A 25,222-nucleotide genomic window follows, 5' to 3' on the forward strand; every position below is an offset into this window, starting at 1 on the left:
TTCCTTTGGCAAGCTTCCTTTGTATGTCAATCGACCTTCAATAGCAGCATTCATATATACATATAATGGGAGAATAGTGTTGTGTTTTTCTTCACTCATACTATCCACAAATTCATTTAATTTCTTACTGGTGAATAATATTAACTGGTTAGCAGATTCATCCAACTTAAATATTCGTATATTAAATACTGTGGGGACTTAGCTTTTCCCTTTTCAAAGCAATCAGACTATAATACTAATCCATTTCTTTTTAGTAAATTCATTTTAACATTGTTTTGAGTTTCCTTAACTCTAGAAGTATGTGCAATGGGAAAGCAAAACACTTCCATTTTGATATTAATGGAGTTTTAAAACCATATTTCTTAACTGTTTTAAGAGTTGATTTCATATATACAGAGTCTAAAGACTGAAATGAGTTTCCTAATGTAAATTTTGTTAACCAAATGAAAGGATTGTTACATATTTCTAGTTTATCATCTTATAAACTTTTAAGAATTTAGTATAATCTACTCCTGGATGGTTTTCCATTGACTTGTGTAAGCTGAGTCTATCCAGAGTATAATAGAATTAAAACTTGCAGCAATATAATAAGATTCTACATTTGGGAAGCTAATACCATTATACTCCGATTATCTTATATGATTGCTATAAGCAATTATCAGCTTTTTAGGATACCATAATAATGAAGTTAATGTTTTTTTCCATTTTCTTTAAAAGTTTTTTGTCAGGTATTAAAGCTATAGAATGCAATATGTATATATATATATATATATATATATATATATATATATATATATATATATGTATATGTATATATATATATATATATATATATATATATATATATTTATTTATTTATTTATATACAAAACTTCGAATACCATATGTTCAAAAACATATGGTCAAAGTTTGAAAGACTGAATATATAATAAAAAAAAAAAAAAAGAAAGAAAAATATACCTTAACGCTTCACCCCCCTACACCCTCCCCCTTAAGTATACCAACTCCGAGACCGCACTTCAATGCAGAAAAGGGAAATTCTCCCATTCTGCACCATACAGCACCATTAAATTCAACCTTCAAACTCTTGAAATGTCGATCATATGGTATCGACCATATGACGTTCGACATTTCAAGCGTTCATTGTTCTGACAGGAACCCTATATGTGTGTATATATATATATATATATATATATATATATATATATATATATATATATATATATATATAGGTCTATACTGAATAATCAAAAAGTGAAGTCACCAAAGGTATTTACATAGGAAATACCGTTCAGTGAATTTGCTCTTGTGGGGGGCTCTGCCCCCTATACCTCCGCTAATTATATATACCAACTCCAAGATCGCACTACAGTGAGGAAAGGGTATATTTTCTGAGCTTCACTGTACTGCAATCTCACTATTAACAGTTTGCTGAACAGTATCTTCTATGTACATACCGTTCGGTGAATTCACTTTTCGATTATTCAATATAGACCCTATATATAAGCTTGGGTAATATAATAATTTTAATAAGTACTAACCTATCATCAAAAGTACAGAACCCATTCCATTTTTAATAAGAAGTAACACTTCTTCAATTACTTTTTCAAAATTATTATTAATAATCATACTCACATCTTGATAGATTTTTATTCCTAAATATTTTAGTTCTTTTCCATTCCAATTACATTTATATTTATTTTAAACTTACTATCTAGTAATTGATTTAACACTAAAGTTTCAGTTTTATTACTATTAAATTTCAGCAGAGATACTTCTTGAACTGTTTAAATTTCCTCTTCTATTTCTTCGACTGAATAATTTAAATCTCCTATAGTTATTTAAATATCAGCTGCAAAAAGCTGTATTTTAGATTGGCAATCTCTATTAACTGAGAATACATATTTTTTTTCCATTGCTTCTTATACTATTAGCTAAGGGTTCAATAACTAATGCAAAAAGTAAAGGAGACAAGGGACACCCTTGTTTGGTGTCTTTGTTTAAAGTGAATCCTTGAGAAATGTAAGATCCAATTTTAACATATGCTTTAGAGTTTCTATACAGGTTTTTTAATATTCCAATAAACTGTTCTGGAAATGTAAATGCATCTATTTTTAAACAAGTAGTTCCAATCTACAGAATCAGAAGCTCTCTCGATATGTAAGCTAATCAGAGCCAATTTTTTTGTTTATTACTTTAGCTAAATCTAAGATAGTTACTACCCTTTTTATATTGTCGCACATTAATCTTTTGGCTATAAATCCTGTCTGATCTTTGTTAACTAATTTATCTACTATATCTCTTAATCTTGTGGTGAAAATGGAAGTAAATATTTTATAGCCTACATTTAATAATGAAATAGGTCTATATTATCCTTAAAAATGTTACTTTTTAATTCTAGAATATTTAATGGAAACAGACTATATAATTCCAAACCTGAACCATCTAACCTTGGAGCTTTACCGTTTTTACATTTTTTAAAGCTTCTTTAACTTCTATCAGGGTAATACGCTTATTCAACTGAGATATTTTTTGGTCATTAAGGAGATCAGTGTGGTTGTTGAAAATGTTAAATATCCAAGGCAGGTAGTGAGTAGATTAGCTTGCAATGTATTTCTCCCTCTGGTAGTGACTGTGGGGTGTGGCATACTGCTCTACTAGCTTGACACTTCCATGGATAGTGGTTCACACAATGTCAAGACATCAGTATGTCTCTGTTCCCCAGGGTAGAATAGAGAGAGTCAGGGTAATATCTACATGGCTAATGACAAATACATTGCAAAAAGTATCATGATAATTAATCCACCAACCAGAGCAGGTACATCTGTCAATTTTTAATTTTGAGTTGTTATGACCTCATTGCCTATAATGACGCAAACCAAAAGTTGTATGAAATAAGGTCTGAAGGAGCTGGTGCAGCTTGACACTGGGGTTAACCATTATGTGTGGCAGCACAAAAAAAGAGCACAAAAATGTCCCCACCCATTACATAAATGCCACATTGTTTATTTTGCAAAATAGGATTTTATTTAGCAAGTCATTTACACACTGTTTTAATTAAAGTAAATAACTAGTGACTAGTGCATGTTTGTTTTTTTTAATTTGAATCATTCAGAGTGCTATATTATTTGCAAATATTTGGTGTTGGAGGTTAGTGTTTTAGATTACAGCTTTAGCAACTGAAATATCTACCAAGCCGTTATGGCAGCATATCATGGCAGAGAGTCATTAATTCATATTTTACTTGTGATGGGAGTTCCTACTTTAAATAAAGATATGAATTACCCATGATTCTGTCATGAGGTATTATTACATTGCAATGCCATGATTTTAAAATGAAGTGTCTTAATAGCATCATGTAATGAAGACATAATTCTGGTTCCATCACTGTGAATCAGCAGGCACATCATAGTGATCTTCAAACCATGTGCTTGGCAATGCATTCAAAATGCATCAGTTTAGTACAGCAGCTGCCACTGTTAGCATGATTTTTTACATTACAAGGACAGGAAATTATTTATCATGCACAACAGGTGGCTTTGGTCTTACAGCATCCGAGTAGGTAAATGCTCAAAACATTATTTGCAGGCGATACTATGTCTTTAAAACAAAAAATAGAATGTGAATATTTTGACTTTGCAGGATAAAAATTATGGGCATAATTGTTGCTCATTCTGTAGTTACAGTAATCACTGTTTTTGCGCAGTTTCCAGACTTGTTGGTTAGGATATTGGGTTTTTATTTCCCACTTGAAGTGCAATCTATAATAACTAACTTTTCAACAAAGAACTCTGACAGAAGAATCTGCTGCTTTTCACCCCAGTGACTAGCCATTCAAAGATAAAACAATGTTTAATAATACGTCTATATATGTGCGTCCATCTGCACATGTCTGTAGGCATGCCATCTTTTCCTTCAAAACTAGTGCACATTGGAAAGAATACAGTTTATCACACTTTCTGGGTTTAATATCTACACAGTTTATTTCTGGAAGAGAGAAGTCCAGACAGTCCATTGACAGATTATATGTGGTATAACAATCCATACACAAATTGGGGAAGGACATTGTGGACATTAGACAGCCAAAGTTAGAAGTGTACACATGCGTTGTTGTTATCATTGCAATCTAAGTACCTGAATAAACGGAGAAGGCTCTAAGTGGGCTGATAGTGTAGTAAACCCCAAGAAACCCTGAGTATTATGGGGCATGCATTCAGACTCCTTAAGAAAGAGTACTATCCTCTGGCTAGTAGGATAAATGGACCTGGAGGGTGGGGAAGTGGAGAAGTCTAGCATGGAGACTTTCCATCTAAAGCTACAAAAATGTCAGGCTGATTTTAACTTGCCCAGTAGATATGTCAACTATATCAAACAAATATGTACGCATTATCATTATACATTTACATATGGAATTATTTATTTGTGTCCTCTCCCTTTAGAATCTGCACCACCATTATAAATCTTATGGTGGTTGGACATTTGCCTTCAAGGATTACTATCATATGAATATTACCAGAGACTTAGACTCACCGCAGCTGCAGCAGTTAGCTGATGAGGTCGACCCATTCTGTAAGTAATGAGCAGAAAAATCAGAAGTGAACTCTGTGTGCAATTTTTGTATTTGGTAGTTAATGTATTTTTCCCTTACAATAGTTTTATGACTATTAACCAGGAAGTGCTGTAAAGTAGACACTTTTATTTAAAGAACATGTAACAAGAAAACAGACTGTTGTTTTGGCTAGAAAACTGCTAGTGTCAAAATCAGGAATGCAGATGCATAGGAACAGACGTTGAGGATAGAGGGTCAGTAGGTTAACAACAATGAGATCATTTGTTTTCCTTTTCAAACAGAGGATGGTGAATGCATGAAGCTATAATTCTAAGACCAGCATATGATCAAAATAATCAGAATTAATTATATATATAAATATATATATATATATATATATATATATATATATATACTTGTGAGAGAGAAGAAAACGTGTGGTGCTTAAGTAGCTTCTGTATCTTATTCAGTAGGCAGAGAAACGGACAGACTGCATGAACCACGGTGTCCTTATCTATTGTTAGACTCTGTTTCTTTGTTTATAGCATGATTCATTAACCCCTTTTTGAAAGTCTCCTCATTTTCTCAATCTCAGTCTATTTCCCTCTTTCCCATACCTCTCAACCTTTTAGAGTAAGAAATCTACACAAAGGCATAAATAATAGGGGGACAAGGGTCCAAAAATAGGGACAATTTTTAAATGTTGCTCCTACAAACTTAGAAAGTTGATAGAATAACATGTTTTTAATTAGCATGAATTTTCTGAAGAGTATGGAGTCTGAAACTCAAATGTCTGTAATTTTCTGACTTCTATCTTTAATGAATTGCCAATGATTTGCCAGGAAAATGCAATTCTATGAAAAATGGACCAAAAATATGAGGCAGAAATGTGGACATTCTGCTAAAATATGTTGAGAGGTATGCTCTTTCCTAATATCCATTCTCTACCTATAGTTACATAATAACCCTTTCACATGGAGTCAGCTGTTGGACCACCTGACATATTTTATGTACTTATTCTGCTACATTAGACTATATATAAAACCAGCTAGACAGAAATGTCCAGTTCTATGCATTACTTAACAATCATACTGTATACTGAAAAAATATTTAGGGATTCAAACATTCATAGCTTATTTTTAACCACAATATTTTACTTTTATCAATTAGCTGGGGAAGCTGTAAGACTTATTGGGTGGGGTAAGGTGGTGTATGTACAGCAGTAGTTTCATTTTTGAAGAGAATCCATGTCTTGCTGATGTTTTGGAAGTAAGTAGGACTTATAATTATATGGTGATGTTACAGTGTTTTTATATCAGTCTTCCAAATGTCCAATACAAATCAGTTTCATTCATGGCTGATTCTGCAGCCTCATCTTAGAGTTGGAGGGACACCTCCTACTCCTTCCTCCCTTCCTCCTTACCAGTTTCCAGGGAAACAGGACAGTTTTTAGAGCAAATAAGGTATCCTTCCAAATTTTGCACTGCTTTAACCTGGGCTTCTTCCGAAGCTTATCACTACAGCTAGAGTGGAATCCAATCAAAATACCAATAAGCTAGCTTAGTTTCTTTTATGACCGAATTTGCATGCATTCTAGCTAACGTACTACTGCCTTCCACTCCTACAACTTCAAACTTTAGTATCACTGATAATAGCCCCAGGGTTGGGACTTTTTTTTGGATATGACATATCTGGGTGGAGCTGCTAATGCCATGTGGATCACCACTTGTGACATCAGTCATTTCCATCTCTACTCCCAAACACTGTTTTTTTTTTTTTTTTTTTTTTTTATAGTAATCTGTCTTGCTGTGACAGAACTCTTCCCATCTCCAGGGAAGTGCCAAATTGTAGAAAGAATTCCTAACCCCTCCCTCCTGGAGTGAGCAAGCCAGCAAAACAATAATAATTACAATTGTTCTTGTCTCTCTTTACCCTCCAGTTTTAACTTTTACTTGTATTCATTCACATGTGAATGGATTTTCAGGCTAAGATTTTCTTATAGTTCTATACTGATGGAAAAGTGGGGCATGTCAGTGCATCAAAAACATTTAAAATGTCCCAAAATGACAACGCTTTTAAAAAAAAAGACAGTAAAAATCAAGGGGGGGGGGGCACAGTCTAAAGGAAAACAGTTCAGAGTCAATGTATGGGAGGATTATGGTAAAGGGAAGGTAAAGGATATGTTAAACAGTTTCTTAGAAAAACAGTGGACTCATGTATAATAACAATAATTATGGGAATCAAAAGCTTGACACAAGGTAACTGTAGTGGAGAGTGGAAGAATTAAGAAATTAACAAGGTGTTTACAGCTTATCAATTGAGCAGGATAAGAGACAGTCTAGGCACACCAGGCAGTCATATGCTAACAGATTATATGCTTTTGATTCACCTTTAGCATACCTTAATCTGGATTCCAATCTCTTCTATATGGTTTGATGTCTGATAGGCACCTGTTCAGTTTCATAAATTTGTAGATCATTATGACCAATGAAAACTTGCCAGTACCCTCCGTCAGGTCGCACCTCCTTTTTCCAGAAGTCCCAGAAACATTTTTGGTCTTGGTTAGCACTTTCAGTAAATGATCTTTAATAATAATTGGGGAAGTAAGGAATTCAGGTATTTTCAGGGCTTTGAGTCAAAGTTCCTCATGGTATTCCTCAAAATAAATGTCTGTACAGATCTGTAATGGCTTTGTTAACCTATGTTATATTAAAGATGGAATCTAGAAGTATGGACTTTTTGCATTCCATATTTTTTAAGATAAACTGTGCATTTGCTGAACAAGTTTTATATTCACAATGTATATGCTCCTACATGCACAGATCATTTTTTTTCTTGTTTTACAGCTTTTAACAAGAGGTACATGAACAAATCCACTTATATAATCTCAACAGGAGGAGATGAGTTCTTTGTTGTTGACAACAGCCACTACTTTTTCAGTGAGCTGAGTGGTGACAAGTACCTTAGGTAAGTTAACTTCACCTAAAAATACAAATATTATGACAGCAAAAGGCTAATGGGTCCTTTTCTTGTCAATTATGTCATAGTTTATAATATCCTAGTTACTCACTAGAAGCAAATAAATTACTAGACTGATAAAAGACTACTTGAATACCACACCACAATCATAGCACTAAATACAAGATTGCAGATCTTATTGTAATTTCCCATTTTCAATAAAATACACCAAATCAGTTTCTCACTGCTATTTGGATAAAAAATAAGCAATTATAGTTACTGTCACCACTTTTTTAAGAAAAATTACATAAAAATTACTGATGCCCTGAAAGCATGCATTCTGAAAAAAATAAGATAACCCACTGAAGAGTACTGCTGGATCCAACACTGACCCTTGTAATTTCCACTACTGCCCCCTCCTCATTGCAACCGTGGGATGATGGCATAATGTATAAGGTGTTTACCTTGCAAACACAAGGTGCAAGGTTTGAGTCTCACATGGAGTAATTGGCTAGGCTTAAAATAGCCCACAAGGGCATTTAGCCTAGTATTAATCTATGAACATTCTTTGTCCTGCTCTTGAACCATGCCACAGTTCAGCGACTCAGTCTTAGTTCTACTTCAGCTCTTGTAGTCTTTTACTCAGTTGCTACTTGTGCAGGAACTACTTAGAGATAGGAATGAAATTCATATTAAATGCATGTATCTTTAAGAGAAGACTTATCTTTATCTCTGTCATACTTCACAGATGTACACCATACATTCTGATATGCTGTATGCACTGTGCAGTCTGTGAATAAATGCCAATCAAACTGGCATCAGACATTCTTTGTCCCTCTCATTTTCTGAGAATTTTTGAATATCAAAAACTGCATGGTGTCAGAAGTAAATTAAGTAAATAATTTTGTTGTTTTTGTTTAAAAAATATTACAGCTTTAGTGACAAGGAAACCTTTCTCTGCAGGGTAATTTGTCAGGTAAGTGCAGATGTTTTATATAGACTATCAACAAATCATTGATAAGCCTAAAAATGTGCTATATTTAGGTCTTTTTGACTTACCAGAGATTTGTCAGGAATAAATAATTCAGAGTGTGAATGAATAGTCACAGGGTAGATCTAAAGATGTGGAGACTGATGAATAAAGATTACAAAGATTATTTACTGGTTTGGGCTATAAAGTATTAGTTCATCATAGTCAGGTAAATGCTGCAGTGTTACAAGAAGTGCATGTTCCAAGGAAGTCCCAGTAGCTTTGAGGAGGAGAAATAAAAAGGCATTGAACTGTAATGAGTGTACTGGTGTGAATAAGAAATAGACTGAGCCAGGGGTGTGGCCAAGATGGTGGATAACTAGCAGCTCAAAAAATTGTTCTGCTTCTTATTATTTTTCTCCGACAGGATTTTATTATTTTAACTCAATAGAAAATGAATTTTAATAGAAATATATTATTTGAACTATTACTGATATTTTTCTTAAAGAAAAAAAATGAATATGGAAGCAGTATTTTAATTTTCCTGTCAGTATACTTTTTGACTCTTCATCTATCATGAGTCACTCAAACGTGAACTCACAAGAAAACTCTATAAAAAAGGAACTTCAGTCAATCATAGGAAGTATCCAAGAACTTTCTATCAAACTGGACAAACTGGAAACAAAACTGGATTATATAAAAGAGGACTGCAAAAAACAAATGTACTTCTTAAATGAAGTGCTAAAACAGCAATCTACTCAAATTTCTTCAATCAAAGATGCAGTAACAGACATAGATGGAAGACTGATAGAAAATGAAAGTCATACAGAATTTCTACTAAAACAAGAAAAATAGAAGATTAAGAAAGTAGGTCTTGAAGAAATAATATTATAATTTATGGAATTTCAGAGAAAGAAGAGGGGGACAGTTTGATACATTTCTTAAACAACTGGTTGCCTAAAGCTCTCAATTTACCAGAAGCTCTCTCATTTGGAATTGAGAGAGCTCACAGGTCCCTTTCAGCATCCTCCTTAAAGAAGAACCATCCTGTGCCCAGATCCATTATTTTTAAATTTCTGTTTAGTCAAGACAAGGACTTAATATTGAAGTCAGCCTGGCCTAATAAACCAATTAAACTAAACAAAAATGTCATCACATTTGACAATGACTACACATCACTAGTTATGAACAGAAGAAAAGAAGCTGTACCATTTATTAAAAGCTTGAAGAAAATGGACATAAATGCTCAACTTGTATTCCCTGCAAAACTAAGGATCCTTCTTCCAGATAGTCAGAAAATCTTCAACACTCTAGAAGGAGCCCTAAAATACACTAAGAAAACCAAAATATTTGACAAAATTGAAGATATGGATTGGGCAAATACAATTTTAAAAAGACATGCATCCAAAAATAGTTGGATCAAAAGAAAAAAATTCTAAAAAGATGAAAGAGAAGTATAATTATACATTACATTATTTTTTTTTTCTCTATTTTGTCATTTGACTAACATCAATAATAGGATGCATCACAACTGTCATTTAATGTAATAACATGCATGATGAAAATATAACATATGTTATCAGATTGCAGTCTTGATCTTATATATATATATATATATATATATATATATATATATATATAAAATAGCATTATCTTTCTCTCATTGATATACATTTAAGGTGTTACAATCTAAGGCTAGCATTGATATTTGTTTAATTTATAGAGCCACACTGTTGACTGGACAGGTAACATTATGACTGAAGTGAATGGTTGTTGTGCTCTAGTTGATTATGGTAATAGTGAACATTTCCAGATTAGTCATGTTCTGTTGTCTTAAACCTAATAATTTATTCATTTCCCTCTCCCACTGTCTATATTTTTTCTCTGCATTATTCAACATTTCTTACTCATGGATGAAATGTGTTGTGTTTGTGTGTATCTGAAAGGACATATGATAACTTAAAGATTGCTGTTAAAATCTTTTATTAAGCTTAAAATGTATTTTTTTCATCTAACTGTACCTAAATGGCATTTAATCATCCATACCAACAAGCTTGTTTGTTAAAATGTGTATTTAGACATTTTTATTAAATGTCCATTTTTAACTGAAGCAAATTAACAAGCATGAGCTATTATACTACAGTAAAACCTCTCTAGATTCCTTTTCTGTCATTTTCCTGCCTTAACATTCAAATTTTAGTCAGTAAGGCAAGATTCTAACTCAAGCTGCCTAATGACAGCTTCAGTGTGCATCAACAGAGCAGAAACAAGCATTTTCTGCATATGTGAACTTTGACCTTGCCATATCAGGGCGCAGGCATTCACAGAAACATGTAGCTTTACCGCACTTCAGTGTCTCATCTAATCTGTCTCTTATAGAACCAAACACTTTATTTACAATGCTAGAAAAGAATTACAAGCTTCAAATAATTACTAGAAGAAGGACACGAGCTGAATACACTTTAAACAGCACCTTTAAGTAATTGTAAGTAACCCAGTTTGTAAAACAAATGTTTTAGTGTATTTAAGAAGCCTGTCTGCACTGGACATATTTAATAGTTATTAAACTGCTGTAAGAGCTGGAGATAGTAGATGAAATATAAATATAATGAGAAAACAGTTGTTATCCTATATCTGCCATTAGTATCATGCAGCTATGGTTTTATATTGTGTAAGAAACCGGTCTTCACTGGACATATTTAATAGTTATTAAACTGCTGTAAGAGCTGGAGATAGCAGAAGAAATATAAATATAATGAGAAAACAGTTGTTATCCTATATCTGCCATTAATATCATGCAGCTAAGGTTTTATATTGTGTAAGAAACCTCTACAGCTGAATGAATATGTTTAACACACTGCTAGATGATAATTTATGTTTCTCTCTACATATATTAATTTATTCCATATATATTATGCCACATCCTTATTCACTAATATTAAAACAGTTATCTTAAACTATTCAAATATATTTTATTTAAGTTGAATGATGATTTTATATATGCACACATATATGCGTAGATGTGTGTATGTATGTATGTGTGAATGTGTAAGTATGTATATGCGAGAGAGGGAGAAAGAGATAGCTAGAGAAAGATTGATCTATCAGAAGATGAAAGAATAGTAATTATATCTCAAAATAACATAGAAAAGATAATATGTATGAGTGTATACATGGATGTACATGTGTAAATGTAAGCAGGTATACATATGTTAATGTATATGAGACTAACCAAGTGACAGTTAAGAATATATACATGTGTGAACATATAGCTTATGCATAGACACAAGTAAAGAGAAAATAAATCTTCAGTATACTAAATTCACCTATAGCTAAATAGCAAAATATAACCACTTAGGGAAGATTAGTTAATCAGACTATAAGAAAATAAATGAAAACAAAAATATTAAAGATGTTTATCAATTAGTACTCTGCTCTACTTAGGACATTAGCACTGCTATATATATGACAGATCAAAGACACGCCCTAATTTTGTTAGTAGAAAATTATTAATGAGATTGTACTGAATTAACATCAAAAGTGTATGCAGTTAAGATGGACCTGTTTATATTTCATATTTACCCATGCATGGAGAATTTCAATGATTGAAGTTCACTATACTATTAAATTAACAGTTAATTTGCTGCTTACAGAATTGTATTATTCTTATATTGAACTAACACTGAATCTCTTTTAGCTGTTTTACGTCAACTTTAATTGCATATCTCTATAGTGTTTCTTTTCTTGGGTTCATGCTTGCACTGTCAAAGACATCAGAGCTTGTTGAAGATACAGATTGCATGGCTGGGATTGGGGGGGGGGGTCCTTGAGGTTGTTTCCCTGGTGGAAACATATGAGTCTATAAACCTATGTAGATATATGTATGTGTGAATGTGTGAATAAGAAATAATGTCAGAAACACATATTTCTGCCCAACACTGCATACATGCATCCTAGAAAATTCAGAAAGTAATTATACAGTACAAATTGCAAATTATAACCCATGCTATGTGTTTCTTTCTCAAATCTTTATATGCTAGAGGTGAATGTGAATAATATTCAACTTTTATTTATGGTCATACAGGCTTTATGTCTGAAATATATAATAAATTTGAATTGCAATTACCTTTGGAGTCCAGTATATACAATTGAAATATAAGAAGATATGCATATTACTGTGGTGGGCAACAGATGTAAACATTGGCTAGAAGTTATTTACACAAATCTGCTATCTAATTAATAATCACTAAACATACACGTTGAGATGTTACTTTAGCACTTGATGAATTTATGCAGGCAAACAGAAAACAACTTAATACCCCTTTTCTTATATAAGTACAAAATATTAACAACATCATCTACATTGGTTATTTTGATTTTAAATCTATACTGCAAACATTTTAGCTTTATTTAAAGTTTCAAACAACAGAGATATTAGGACCCTCCTATCACATACAAAATTAATATACCCCAGATTTCATGACATATGAAAATAATAGAGATCTTTGTGGTGTGGGTGGTAGTGCCTGGGTTTGTGCTGGCTGGGCGGGCGGTCTTGTAGGGGACTTGGATATTTCCTGGGTCAGTGGGTTGCAGAGGTATTCACAGAGATGCCAACAGAGAAACTAAATAAACAAGGATACAAACATCCCTTCAAATGGCAGAATAAAGTGATCTAGATCTCCTAACTCACTACAGAGATGAAACTGAACAGGTATATGTAGACATACTGTCTCCTTTACAGTTGGAGGAGAATTAATCTCAGCATGAACAAAAAAATCTTCATTACAAAGTAACTATCAATCAATGTCAACTCTAGTTGGATATAAAATATATTACCTGAGGAACGTCAGAAGATATGAAAGATGTGTTTTGGTGGACATCCTTGTAGCTTGCGAGCTTGGGGGTGTCTTGGGATCCCTTTTGGGAGTGTCTTGTCCTGTTGGTATGGGCTAGGGCACTTTGACTCATTACACAATTTGTAATTAAAGTCAATATTCAACCTGACAATATAGTTTAATTTCTATGTCATGACACAAACCATTTAAATTCATACTCATTTACCTATGTAATTAAGCAAAAAAAAGTCTACACCATCTATTACTAAGGAAAACATACCTTTCTGCACTTCCCCCACATTGGTTAAAGTATTATTACCATCAATATCATGTTGTCCATTCTTTTTTCTAATAAAATACCAAACACGGACACATCAATCAAATATATACTAAACAGCTTAATGATATACCTTGGTTGCATTTGTCTCCCACCACACATTGTTCCTTTTATGTGACGCTCTCTTGCTTCTTAATATACTTAAATGTAACAAAAGAAAAGATTATACAATAATTCAAGAATCTGATCAATACATAGCACTTATACAACAATAAAATTAATGCCTTGTGACTGATGTATCTAGTTCAGAGTGAACATTTCCTTGTTATTAATTTAACCTCTGTTATAACTATAATAATCATAATGTAGACATTTATTCAGACACCTTCATTTAAAATAATGTTTATTTATTCATAAGAGTGACTACTGATTATACATAAATCAATATTTGTTTTAAGAAGTAGCAGCACAAGCTTAATTCAGGCTTTGTTTATTACTTTAACATGGTTTGGTTGATGAGTGGTTTGGATAATTTATTTATCCAACCTGGAATGTTATATTCCATGATAAATGGTTTAAATAGTTTAAATTTTAAATGTTTAATGTTATTATTATCCTTTTTTCTCCACAGCAATAGTCCAGTGTAGTTTACTATATTATTTATATAACAAGCCTTTGACTTCTATGTTTAAAGCCTTTTTTCCTCTTGCATGTTTACGTATAATTGTTTATCATTAAATATCAATGGTTTAAATAATTAATTGAAAAGAAGCAGTTTAAATAAATATCTGATTGTAAACAAAGCTCATATAATATTTTTACAAGAAACTCGTGATCAAAAAAGCCATAAATAGAATACTGTTTAAAGATTATCATATATTAGCTGGTTCATATTTTAAATCAAAAAGGAGAGGCACAATGATCATTTGGAGACATTCTATACCTGAACCTAAAGTTATACATACATTCACTGATAAAGATGGTATGCTGATACTGATAACTGAAATCAATAAACAATACTATACATTAGTTAATACATATTGGATCTCCGGAATTGTTGCAAAAATTGTTAAAAAAATATATATACTATTATTACACATCTTAAAGGTGAACTAATCATAGCAGGAGATTTTAATTGTATTTTATCAGAAGCTAATACTACTAGCAGACAAAACATAAAACTGTCATCTGCAGCAAAACATTTAAAAAAATTTATCAATGATTTAAAATTACAGGATGGATATGAATTGAAATCTGTTAATTCACTACATTATAGAAATTATTTATTTTGTTTTTGTACCCAAACTACTATAGATAAAGTGTTCACCTCTAATAGCCTATATTCTAAAATTGATGATGTACTAATAACATCTTGCCCATTGTCCGATCATAATGCCATTTCATTTACTTTTACCTTTAAAACTGATAATCTAATCAATAATACCAGAATTCCAGCTTATATTACTCAGCTGAAAGATTTTAATGAATGGTTTATTACGAAAATAAATCAATTTATAGGAATAAATGATAATGGAGAAGTTAATGACATTATACTTTGGGAAACTTTAAAGGCTTACTTATATGGAAAAATTAAAAGTTGGTACCTTAAAAAAAGGAATTGAATAAAGAACTAAATACTTTACAGACTAAAATAGATAATTTAAAAATAAATGTAAACCAAATGCTATAAATATTAATCTTGAATTAAAATCATTAAATCAAAAATATCTGAATACAATGCAATATATAATCTCAATACAACTAGAAAAATGGAAAATCCTATTCAGTTAATCCCAAAAGCCTACATAAACTAGCCATAAGATGTAAGAAAAAAATACTAACTATATCAAAGAAATAAAAATAAATCAAAGAGGGAAAGACAGAGAACTAACTGATTTAAAGGATATATTAGAATGTTTTAAATGTCACTATGAAATATCAATAACACTTCCACAACTTTAGATAATGACATTATCACAAGTATTTTTTTGAAAAATAATTTACAACAAAAATTAACTAGTGAGCAGAAAAAAATATTATTGACAAACCAATCTTATTAAAAGAAATTGATGAAAATAAAATTTACGACAAATAAGGCTCTGGGACTTGATGGGTTAATCTCTGAATTATATAAACTTATACCAGATAACACTGTTACACTTTTACAGAATGTATTTGAAAAAAAATAAAACTTCTCAAGTTATTCCCACATCTTGGCATTACACCCATGTTTCTCTCATTTTTAAAAAGATAAAGATAATAAGCTCTTTTCCTCTTATAGACCTATATTTTTGCTTAATGTCGATTATAAATTATTTTAGGTCTATCCTTGCTATAAGACTAAATCATGTTGTGTTGAGTCTTTTGGCTTTTCCCGGTTAGGGGTCGCCACAGCGGAACTCTGGTCCGCTAATAATTGGTAGTTGATTTTTACGTGCCGAGTTACCAGCCCTGATGCACAACCTTCAATGAAGGTACAGCCATTCACACATGTCTCCACGCAGAAGATGCTCTAGCTGAGAATCGAACCGGACAGCGTCTTACTGTGAGGCGACAACGCTACCACAGCACCACCACCGTGGGTTATAATATGATGCAAAATTAATTAATGAAGACCAGACAGGTTTTATTTTAAGTAGAAAAGTCCATGATGATATAATCAGATTAAACACATTAATTGACTTAGCCAACAAAAAGAAAAAAAAAACTAAAAGTAATTAGTTTGGCTTTAAACAGAGCATTTGATTCTATTAGCTGGTCATATTTATTTAAAGTACTTAAAGAATATAACTTTTCTGAATTTTTATAAATCTCATCACAAATCTGTATAATATTTCTTATTCATTTGTAAAAATTGTTTTTTTTATGTCTAAATCCTTCAATGTTTTAATGAGTACAAAACAAGGTTATCCTTTATTCCCCTTGTTATTTCTATAGCTATTGAACCCCTTGCAAATTTTATTAGATCAAATCATATAATCAAAGGATTTCTAATTGATGAGGAGTTTAGCTGTAAAATTCAGTTATTTGCAGATGATATTCTAATAACTACAGTCCTCTTTATCACAAATTATTCCATCCTTAAATTATTTTTCAGAAAATCTCAGGCTTAAAATTTAATAAAAGCAAAACAAAAACCTTATAAATTAATAAAACAACCACTGATTTTCTAAATAGTTTCACTAAATTCAACTGGAACAGTACTCACATTAATTATCTTGGAATCACTATCACGTCTTCAATAAAAAATACAATTCAGATTAACTATACTAACCTAACAAATATAGTCAAGTGTCTAATAGAGGATTGGAATAAATCTTTTTTTACAGTGGAGGTCAGACTTACTTTGATAATGATGATTATGCTACCAAAATCTTATTTTATAAACAGATATTAGTATTTCTTCCTACAAAAAAAAAATATTAACAAGTTAAACACTACCCTTCTTAAATTCCTATGGTAGCCTAATAAACTGAGAATATCTCTTGATTGGCCTTCTAAAAGCTGGGAAGACGGAGGGGTAGCTTTCCCAAATATTGAACTATATGCAAAATCCACTATTATAAACATGATAACATTATGATTCAGCTTTTCATTTCATTTTGCATGGAAGTCCATACATGAGCAATTAATTCAAAATAATAGATACAATCTAATTCCTCAAAACTTATTTGGAATTAATACATTTTATTGGATTTTAAAATATTACTTTATAGGCAATATAAAGACAGTATCATCCATTCCATTAGTGGATTATGTCTTTCATATAGTTAAATCATTTATTGATACCCATTATTTACTTAAGGAATTACTCTTCCTTTTATTACCTATACTTAACACTAAGGGCTGTTTAGAAACATTTAATAAAAACAAGATGTTAGAACTCCAAAAATTAACTTATTATGTTGACATCAATTCTTAAATGGAAACAAAATTGCATACTACTGAATACCTTTTCTCAAAATATTCCCTACCTAAAGATAATTGGATAAATATTCATAGTTGCATAGTATATGCAAATGCTAAAATGAAGATAATAATGAACTATCAAGAAATAAATATACCTAAAATTTACTGTGAAATGGGGTGTAGTTAAGTTAGTAGTCTAAAATTTTGGGTCCCTATCAGCATCTTAAATGCTGACAATATCGAATTTGATATTGTCGCATCAAGAATGCCGAAATAGCAGAACATCGAACAAAGAAAGATAAATGTTGGAGATGTGACTGTGATAAAGAAGCAGATTGGACTCATATGGTATTAAAATGTAATTTGGTTGTATCCTTTAGGAATGAATTCAAAAAATGTTCCCAGGCATTATGGACTGATAAATGTTATATACCTGATTCTCTCATTTTATTCAATGCTGCAGTGTCAGATGTTGTCCCCAGATCACAGCTCTCTCTCCTTTGGTCAGTTTTATCAACAGCTAGAAAAATAACTATAAAAACTGGAAATGTAAAACTGCTTCGTCTTCTAATGATTCCCTTATTTTATTTAAAAGTGTTTGTAAGAAAGAACTCTCAACTTTAAACATAAGGACATCAGATATTACTCATCAGAAAAACATTGGCAAAAACTGTGTGATTTATGGAAAAAAATATTAATGGCTTGTATTACTAATCCTACTGTTTTGGACCCTTGTAAATAGTTACTTTTTTGCTGTTTCTATTTTTGTACTTGAATTGTATTGTTTCAAGTTTATAAAATCAATAAAAAATATTTAAAAAATGAGATAACAGGAAAAACATAAATATAGTGCAGGTTAACAAAAAGAAATAGACTGAGCCTAATTAATAGGTTAAAAGCAGAGTTACTGTCATGTAGGGGTCAGTCATAGGTGAAATGGAGGCCTAGACCACTGAATGTTGTCCCCAGTATCAATGAGTCCCATTTCTCACTCCATAGTCTGGCTTCCACTTCTCACAGTAATTTCTAAGTACCTTATAAGATGTCTAAACCACTTCTGGTTCCTGTTGATATAGAGAAGCAGTCCATGAGCAGTCCATGAGGTTTTAGCTCCTTTCCTTGTCACTGATAATAAGTGCACTCCCCCTGTAGAACCTTGATCCTTGTCACTGACCCACTTGACCCTATAGCTTCTCACCTTGCCATCCACAGTAAGCCCACTGACCCTATAGCTCATCCCATTGTCACAGATGGTAAGCCCACTAACCCTGTGGATGGGACATCACTTCATTTGCTTGTATCCCCTGTGTCATTCTTTCAGTTACTTACCCCTGCTTGCTAGCATATACAATGTACATTTTTGCAAACATCTCAAATAAATAATTCAAATCATGCAAGTCATCACTTTTCAAATGTATAGCAGGAAGTCTTTTCTGTTTGCCAGGCTTCTTGCACAAACTACAATGTTTATAGTAATTCTTATTTTTGATGTCATGCACTATATATGAAATATTGCTTTATTTTTTATTATTTGCATAGATGTACAGATATGCTCATCACTTTTAAATCTGACCACAAATAAGTCAGCTCCACTGTCAAGCCTAGTGGTGCTACCCAACCACCAAATGACAATGTCTTTAGAGGGTTCTCTAGGGCCAATCTAATTCAGCTTGTAGAAGACCTATGTAAAATTTGCAGCAATCCTCCAGAAATGGACCCAGTTGAAATGGCTGCCACATTCATCTGTAGTTTTTAATCAGCACTTAAACAGCTGCATAGAAAATACCATCACTGGCCATCCTGACTATAATGGTAAATTCAGGAATAAGCCTTTCTGGCTGTAATCCTATTATAATAAAATGTATAGCAACAGAAAGAAAATAATGAAAAGTTGTAAGAATTCCCTGTTTTCATACCTAAAGGCCATACTAAAGCATGCCAACAAATAACTCTAGAAGACTGTTAGTAAGATATAAAGCAAAGTACAACCTTAAGGTCACTACAGATCCCAAACGGAAATACAAATCTTTCTTCAGTTACGCTGGTAGACTAAGGAATAATGTCCAACAATGCACTGAGCTCATCTGTAATGATATCACATATTCTGATCCTAAAGATCTAACAAATATTAGTAGAAAAATGTAGTGCTAACTTTACCCTGCCTATCCACATTGTTACCCTCATTGTCCCTGAAAATTTAGTTTCCCACAGAAGTTACCTTGAACAAGTCTTAAAATCCTTGTCAAAGGCTAAAAGTAATGCTTTCATAGGCCTAGATAACATACCAGGTTGCATTCTCATCAGTGACAAGTAGCAGTGTCTGAGTTTGTACTTAAAGCTGTTCGGCCTCATCCAATCCACAGAGTTTGTGCCTGATGCCTGGTGAAGAGCCACTCTGAATCTCCCTACATAAGGGTGGCCCCTCTACCAGCCCAGGTAATTAAAGGCCCATTAGCATCACCAGCCTTATGTACAAAGTCATGGATTGTATCATAGCAAAACTCATTTATACAAACATAGACAACTTAAATGATCCCACTCACTTTGTTTTTTTTCTGAAGGATAGGTCCTCCTCCTGAACCTCGCAAACTACTTTGAAAAGGTTACAGGGAAAGGGATCATACCATGCATGCTATTTATCTTGATCTAGTCAAGGTTTTTGACATTATCGCCCATGCTAGTATTATTGGAAAATTAGACAAACTTACATTGTCTAATGGATTGCAAATTACATGAACAACAGATACCAGTTTATGGAAGCTACTGGTATCTTCTCTGAATGTAAACTATGATTAATATGATACTGCTGGAATCAGTTCTGGGCCCTGTCCTGTTTGACATTTATTTTGCAAATATCCAAACCAAATTTCCTAGAAGTGTGGTTAACCAAGTTTGCTGATAACTACATGCTTTGCACTGTTATCTGCTCATCCATGGATACTGAACTGCTCCAACAAGAGTTGGAATATTCACATACCTGTTGTACTAAAATGGTCCCAAGCTAAATGCAAACAAAAGCAGCATAGTACTATTTGGCAAAAAAGCTGCTCCTACCTCATGCTGTAAGAGGTAGTCCTTTTCAGACAGAAATGGCCATAACAGACTTGGGTACATATATGGACAAGTGTATCTCATTCAATCATCTTGTTTCTTCCATAGTAAGAAAATCCTTCTACCTGGCACAGTTATTTTCCAAGGGAATATCTTTAACATTCAAAGAAGTAATCTTACCACTGTATTTTTTACATATCAGACACATCATCAAATACAATGCTTCCCTTAGTAGGTACAAATCCAAGCATATTTTTCAACTGAAAAGTCCCTAAAGATTTTTAACCAAGCAAATTAATTAAAGGCCTTAAATCCTTCAGCTATACAGATACACTCAGGAGACTACTTGCTGCTCCGAGGTGACTTGTGTCTTGGTTTTCAAATCATGAAAGACTCAGTCCTATTTGACTTCCTATTTATTCACACAGTTAGTCCATAAAGTCTCTTTTCCCACAACAATTTATACAATCTTGCCATTATACCTCACTCCATTCTTTCCTTTTTCTTCTACTCAATTACCAAGTTAACCAAGGTAATTGCAATCATGTTAGATGTAGTAACTCCCTTTCTGGTACAGAATAGTGTAGAGAAACACTTTGTGGTAACTTAATTTTCTTTCTCGCTTATTCCCACCTTAACAATCTGTCCCCTACCAAAGGATGTTCCCAGAATTTTATCTTTGTTTACCTTTGTCACCATTTCCAAGCTATAGACTTTGCCCTTCTGACTTCTTTTTTGGTGACTGTAGAAAGCTACTATTGTCTCCAGTGTTTCAGTTTCTTTTATTGAAAAACCCATTTCACTTCCATGAAAATCAAACATAAATTCAGGAGGTTTATTTTTTTCTGCTGAAGCTCCATATGTTGCTTCAAACCAGTCCTTTTGCCTTAGCCAAAGGGCCGTTACCTGAAATAATTGTTTCCATTTAAAGGAGTATTTCTGATCATTAAAACTAATCATAACACTCAAGTGTCTCTCACTGAAGTATCTGTCCATTACTGCCACTCCTAAATATCAATGTTCCTTTGCAAGTGTTAATCTATCCCGTTTCACCTTGGATCTCTCATCAGCCCAGAAAAATCTTTCATCCAGTTCCTTAACTTTTGCATAATTGTCTTACTTGGAGGGGACCAAAAAATTTGTCCCAGGTTCATAGGTTTATAGGTGTTTACTAGGCTAATGACCACAAGGGCCTTTTTAAGCCTAGCCATGCATCCCAAATCTCGGACAAGTTCTGATACCCTTGATAAGTGTAAGCATGAACCTGGGAGATGAACCATTTACAGTTTACCTGTGCCCATTAGAGACATAGGTGCCAAACCAGGGATGAATTTCCGGTTTCCCATCCAATTGTCCAAGTTGCACTTGAATTGGGTTAGGGAGGAACTCTGCTTCACATGGATGGGGAACCTGTTCCATAGATGGGGTAGTCTCTGGGATACACACATATCTCTCCAGCAGGTCCTATTTAAATCACAGGCAAGATTTAAGTCTTTAGAATGGGTAATTCTGGTATTGTTTGATTTGTGAATATGCATGAGGTCCATCAGAGTGGGGTCTGACAATGCCCTGTATGCCAGACATAGATCTCCCCTCAAAAGCTTGTAGGAGACAAAATACAGGGATAGGGCCTTGAGGCGGTCTGCATAGGACATATTACTTACGCCCTGTATTCTTTTAGTGAGGAACCTCTGTGGATGTTCCAGTTGTTGGATATGCCTGGTTAGGTACATACTAATGGGGCATTGTACTCAATGATAGGTCTGGTGAATACTGAATACAGTGGAACAATGACTTCCTTAGACTTAGATGCCATACCTTTGCTTATAAGTTGCGCAACATAGAATGATTTCTTCACCACTGTAGACACATGATGATCAAAAGCTAGATTACTATATATGTGTGTCCCTAAGTCCCTGACTACTGGGTCAATTCTAAGGAGTGTGTTGTCAATATGATACTTACCAGGGATGGATGACTTCCCAAAGGATACAATTATGCATTTCTTGGCATTTAGTTTTAGTCCATGGCTCTGACACCAGTTGTTTGTCGGTGTCAGGACCTCCTGGAGAAATTTCTGTCAGTGTGAGATTCAATGACAGCTCCTAATTTGCAGTCATCTGCAGTTTAGTCAGCCAGAGACCACTGAAATTGGCCTTGACTTCTGAGAAGTAAATGCCAAAAAGGAGGGGTCCAAGGACTGACCCCTGAGGGACTCCACTTGTGACTGGCCTCTTTGTAGAGGTGGACTCCCCAGTTCTAACTTCCTGGGTCCTGTCTGTGAGCCAGTTGGCTATCCACAGGGTGACATACAGGTTTGTACCTAACCTCTTGAGTTTGTCAACAATTCCCGAGTGGGGCATTGTGTCAAATGCCTTGGCCAGGTCAAGGTAGGCAGTGTGAACAATTTTGCCCTCATCCATTGCTTTGGTGACCTTCTCAAAGAAGCCCATCAGGTTGAGTAGGCATGATCTGCCCTTGATGAAACCAAACTGGGTTGGGTCCAGTGTCTTGAGGTTCACAATGTCTCTGTTGATTATCTCCATGATAATTATTTCCATGGCTTTACATATAAGACTAGTGAGACTTATGGGTCTGCAGTTTCCAGAGTCTGTAGATGGCTCACCTTTGTGCAGAGGGATGACAGTTGCCTTTCTCTATTCATGAGGCATGATGCCTGTTTGGAGGCTATAGTTAAATAATAATTCCAGAGGCCCTGATAGGTCATGTTTCATGCTATTTAGAAGGCAACCTGGGATATTGTCTGGGCCCATTGATGCAGTCTTCTTGGTCTTAGAGAGAGCATTAAGGATCTGTTCCCTAGCAATAGTAGGGGGAGTTATATTTGATGATATTTCCTGAGAGAAGATTGAGGGGGAGAGAGGAGTAAAGTTGGAGCTGAATTTATCAGCCAGGAAATTTGCTATATCTTTTGTCTCAGTATAGGTGCTCCATTTACAATGAGCTTTGCACACAATTGTGTATTGCCTTTGAGGTTACAGGCATAGCTAAAGAATGCTTTGTGGTTGTCCTTGGCCTGGGAGGCCAAACTGACCTCAAATTTGGGTTTGGTAGATTTTATTTGTCCTCTGAGTTGTTTGTTTAGTTTGATGAGAGTGCTTTCATCCTGTTGGGTGCTGCACCTCCTAATTTTTGCCATGATTTTCTTCCTCCTGTTATACATCCGATTGATTTTGTAATTCCGCCAGGGTGGCTTGTATTTTGAGTTAGTTCTGTACTTCTTCCTGGTGGGTACAGCTGCCTCTATACAGCTATTAACATGCTTCTACTGGGTTTCTGTGAACAGTTCTGCATAGGCAGAAGTGTTCTCAGGGTTTATGGGGGCTTGAAATTTTGCCAGGTTCTCACTTAATAGCAGGAGGTTATTCCCGGTTTAGCTGGGGGTCCAGGTTTTATTTTCACTTCAAAGGAGACTATTTTGTGGTCTGACTCTACCAGGGAAGGCATTACAGTAGGGGGTGTGCAGTACTCTCCCATATTAGTGAGGACCAGATCCAGTATGGTTGCACCTCTGGTTGGTGTATTGACTATCTGGTCCACGGAGTTTGTGTTTACAAAATCCAGGAATCTCTGTGCATGTACGTTTGATGTCATATAGGATTCCCAGTTAATAGTGGGGTAATTAAAGTCACCCATGAATATGGTATTGGGTTGGATGGTTAGTGTTTCTAATAAGTTTAACTACATGGTATGGGTTTCCCTGGTCATAGATGGGGATCTATAGCTTGCAAAGAAGTGGTATTGAATTTTACCTAAGGTGATTTGAATATGGAGCAGCTCAAGTACATTGTCCTGTTTGACCAGCCTTGAAGTATATTTATTTTTGAAAAATAATCCAAAAACCGGCACAGCTGAATGCAGCAACAGAAATGACCAGATGACCAAGTGCCCAAAACACCACTCTTTATTAAGTCACATTAACGCTCCACAGTTACTCTGCATTTTCATCCTTCTCTCTACAGATTTCATCATCAGACCAAAAGCATCTCCTCAAACCATTCAAGCCCTATGTTGTGAGTGATACATGAAAAAAGGTCACCAAATCTACAGTAAGAAAGCTGGTGCAATCTTTAATTAGATGACTATTTAGTTTAACTAAGAGGTCCCAAGAGTCCCTTAAAATTTTAGAATTATAGTTCAATAACAGTTTCATTTTCTATCAATATAAACTGCTAAAGGGTAAGTCTAAGAACATTGGGCTGCCACAGTTAACCTATAAGGTGGGTCCAGTACATCTTTGTGTACCTTCGAGAACAACAGACAGAAAATACGAAGATGGGAAATATGAAGAAGTGTACACAAAGTCTAATCAACAAGAAAAAAACAGTTACCTTAATGTCAGTTGTAAATATGCCCACCTAAGACTTGAGCAACTCTTAGAACCAGGAGAATCTGACCAACACACTAGTGAAGTCCAATGATGCATTGGTACACAAAAACAGTAGAGCAAAAAGCTGGTGTTAGAATGTAATCCAGTTATACATCTTCTGAGTGTCCCTAAAGGATTGTCGCAACTCTGGGGCAATTAGAACTTTACCATAAAGTCCAAAATCTGTAGGTGACTCATATGAGAATTATACAGCCATTTGGGAGATAAACCCACTTTTATATACAAGGCTCATAACAACATCAAGGAAAGGTTAGAGAAA

At 33.9% G+C, this 25,222-nt stretch overlaps 1 protein-coding gene across 1 annotated transcript in view; it reads left to right on the top strand.

The window, feature by feature from the left end:
* LOC122799221 (autocrine proliferation repressor protein A-like) overlaps positions 1 to 25,222 on the top strand; it is a 660,522-nt gene that overhangs the window by 333,371 nt on the left and 301,929 nt on the right. Inside the window, exons 7-8 of the mRNA XM_044068140.1 lie at positions 4,440 to 4,569; positions 7,396 to 7,516. Coding sequence (XP_043924075.1) covers positions 4,440 to 4,569; positions 7,396 to 7,516 — 251 coding nt within the window. The remainder of the gene's footprint in view (positions 1 to 4,439; positions 4,570 to 7,395; positions 7,517 to 25,222) is intronic.

This window comes from Protopterus annectens, chromosome 4.part0, assembly GCF_019279795.1.
Source record: "Protopterus annectens isolate FY-2018-M chromosome 4.part0, PAN1.0, whole genome shotgun sequence".
Classification (NCBI taxonomy): domain Eukaryota; kingdom Metazoa; phylum Chordata; order Ceratodontiformes; family Protopteridae; genus Protopterus; species Protopterus annectens.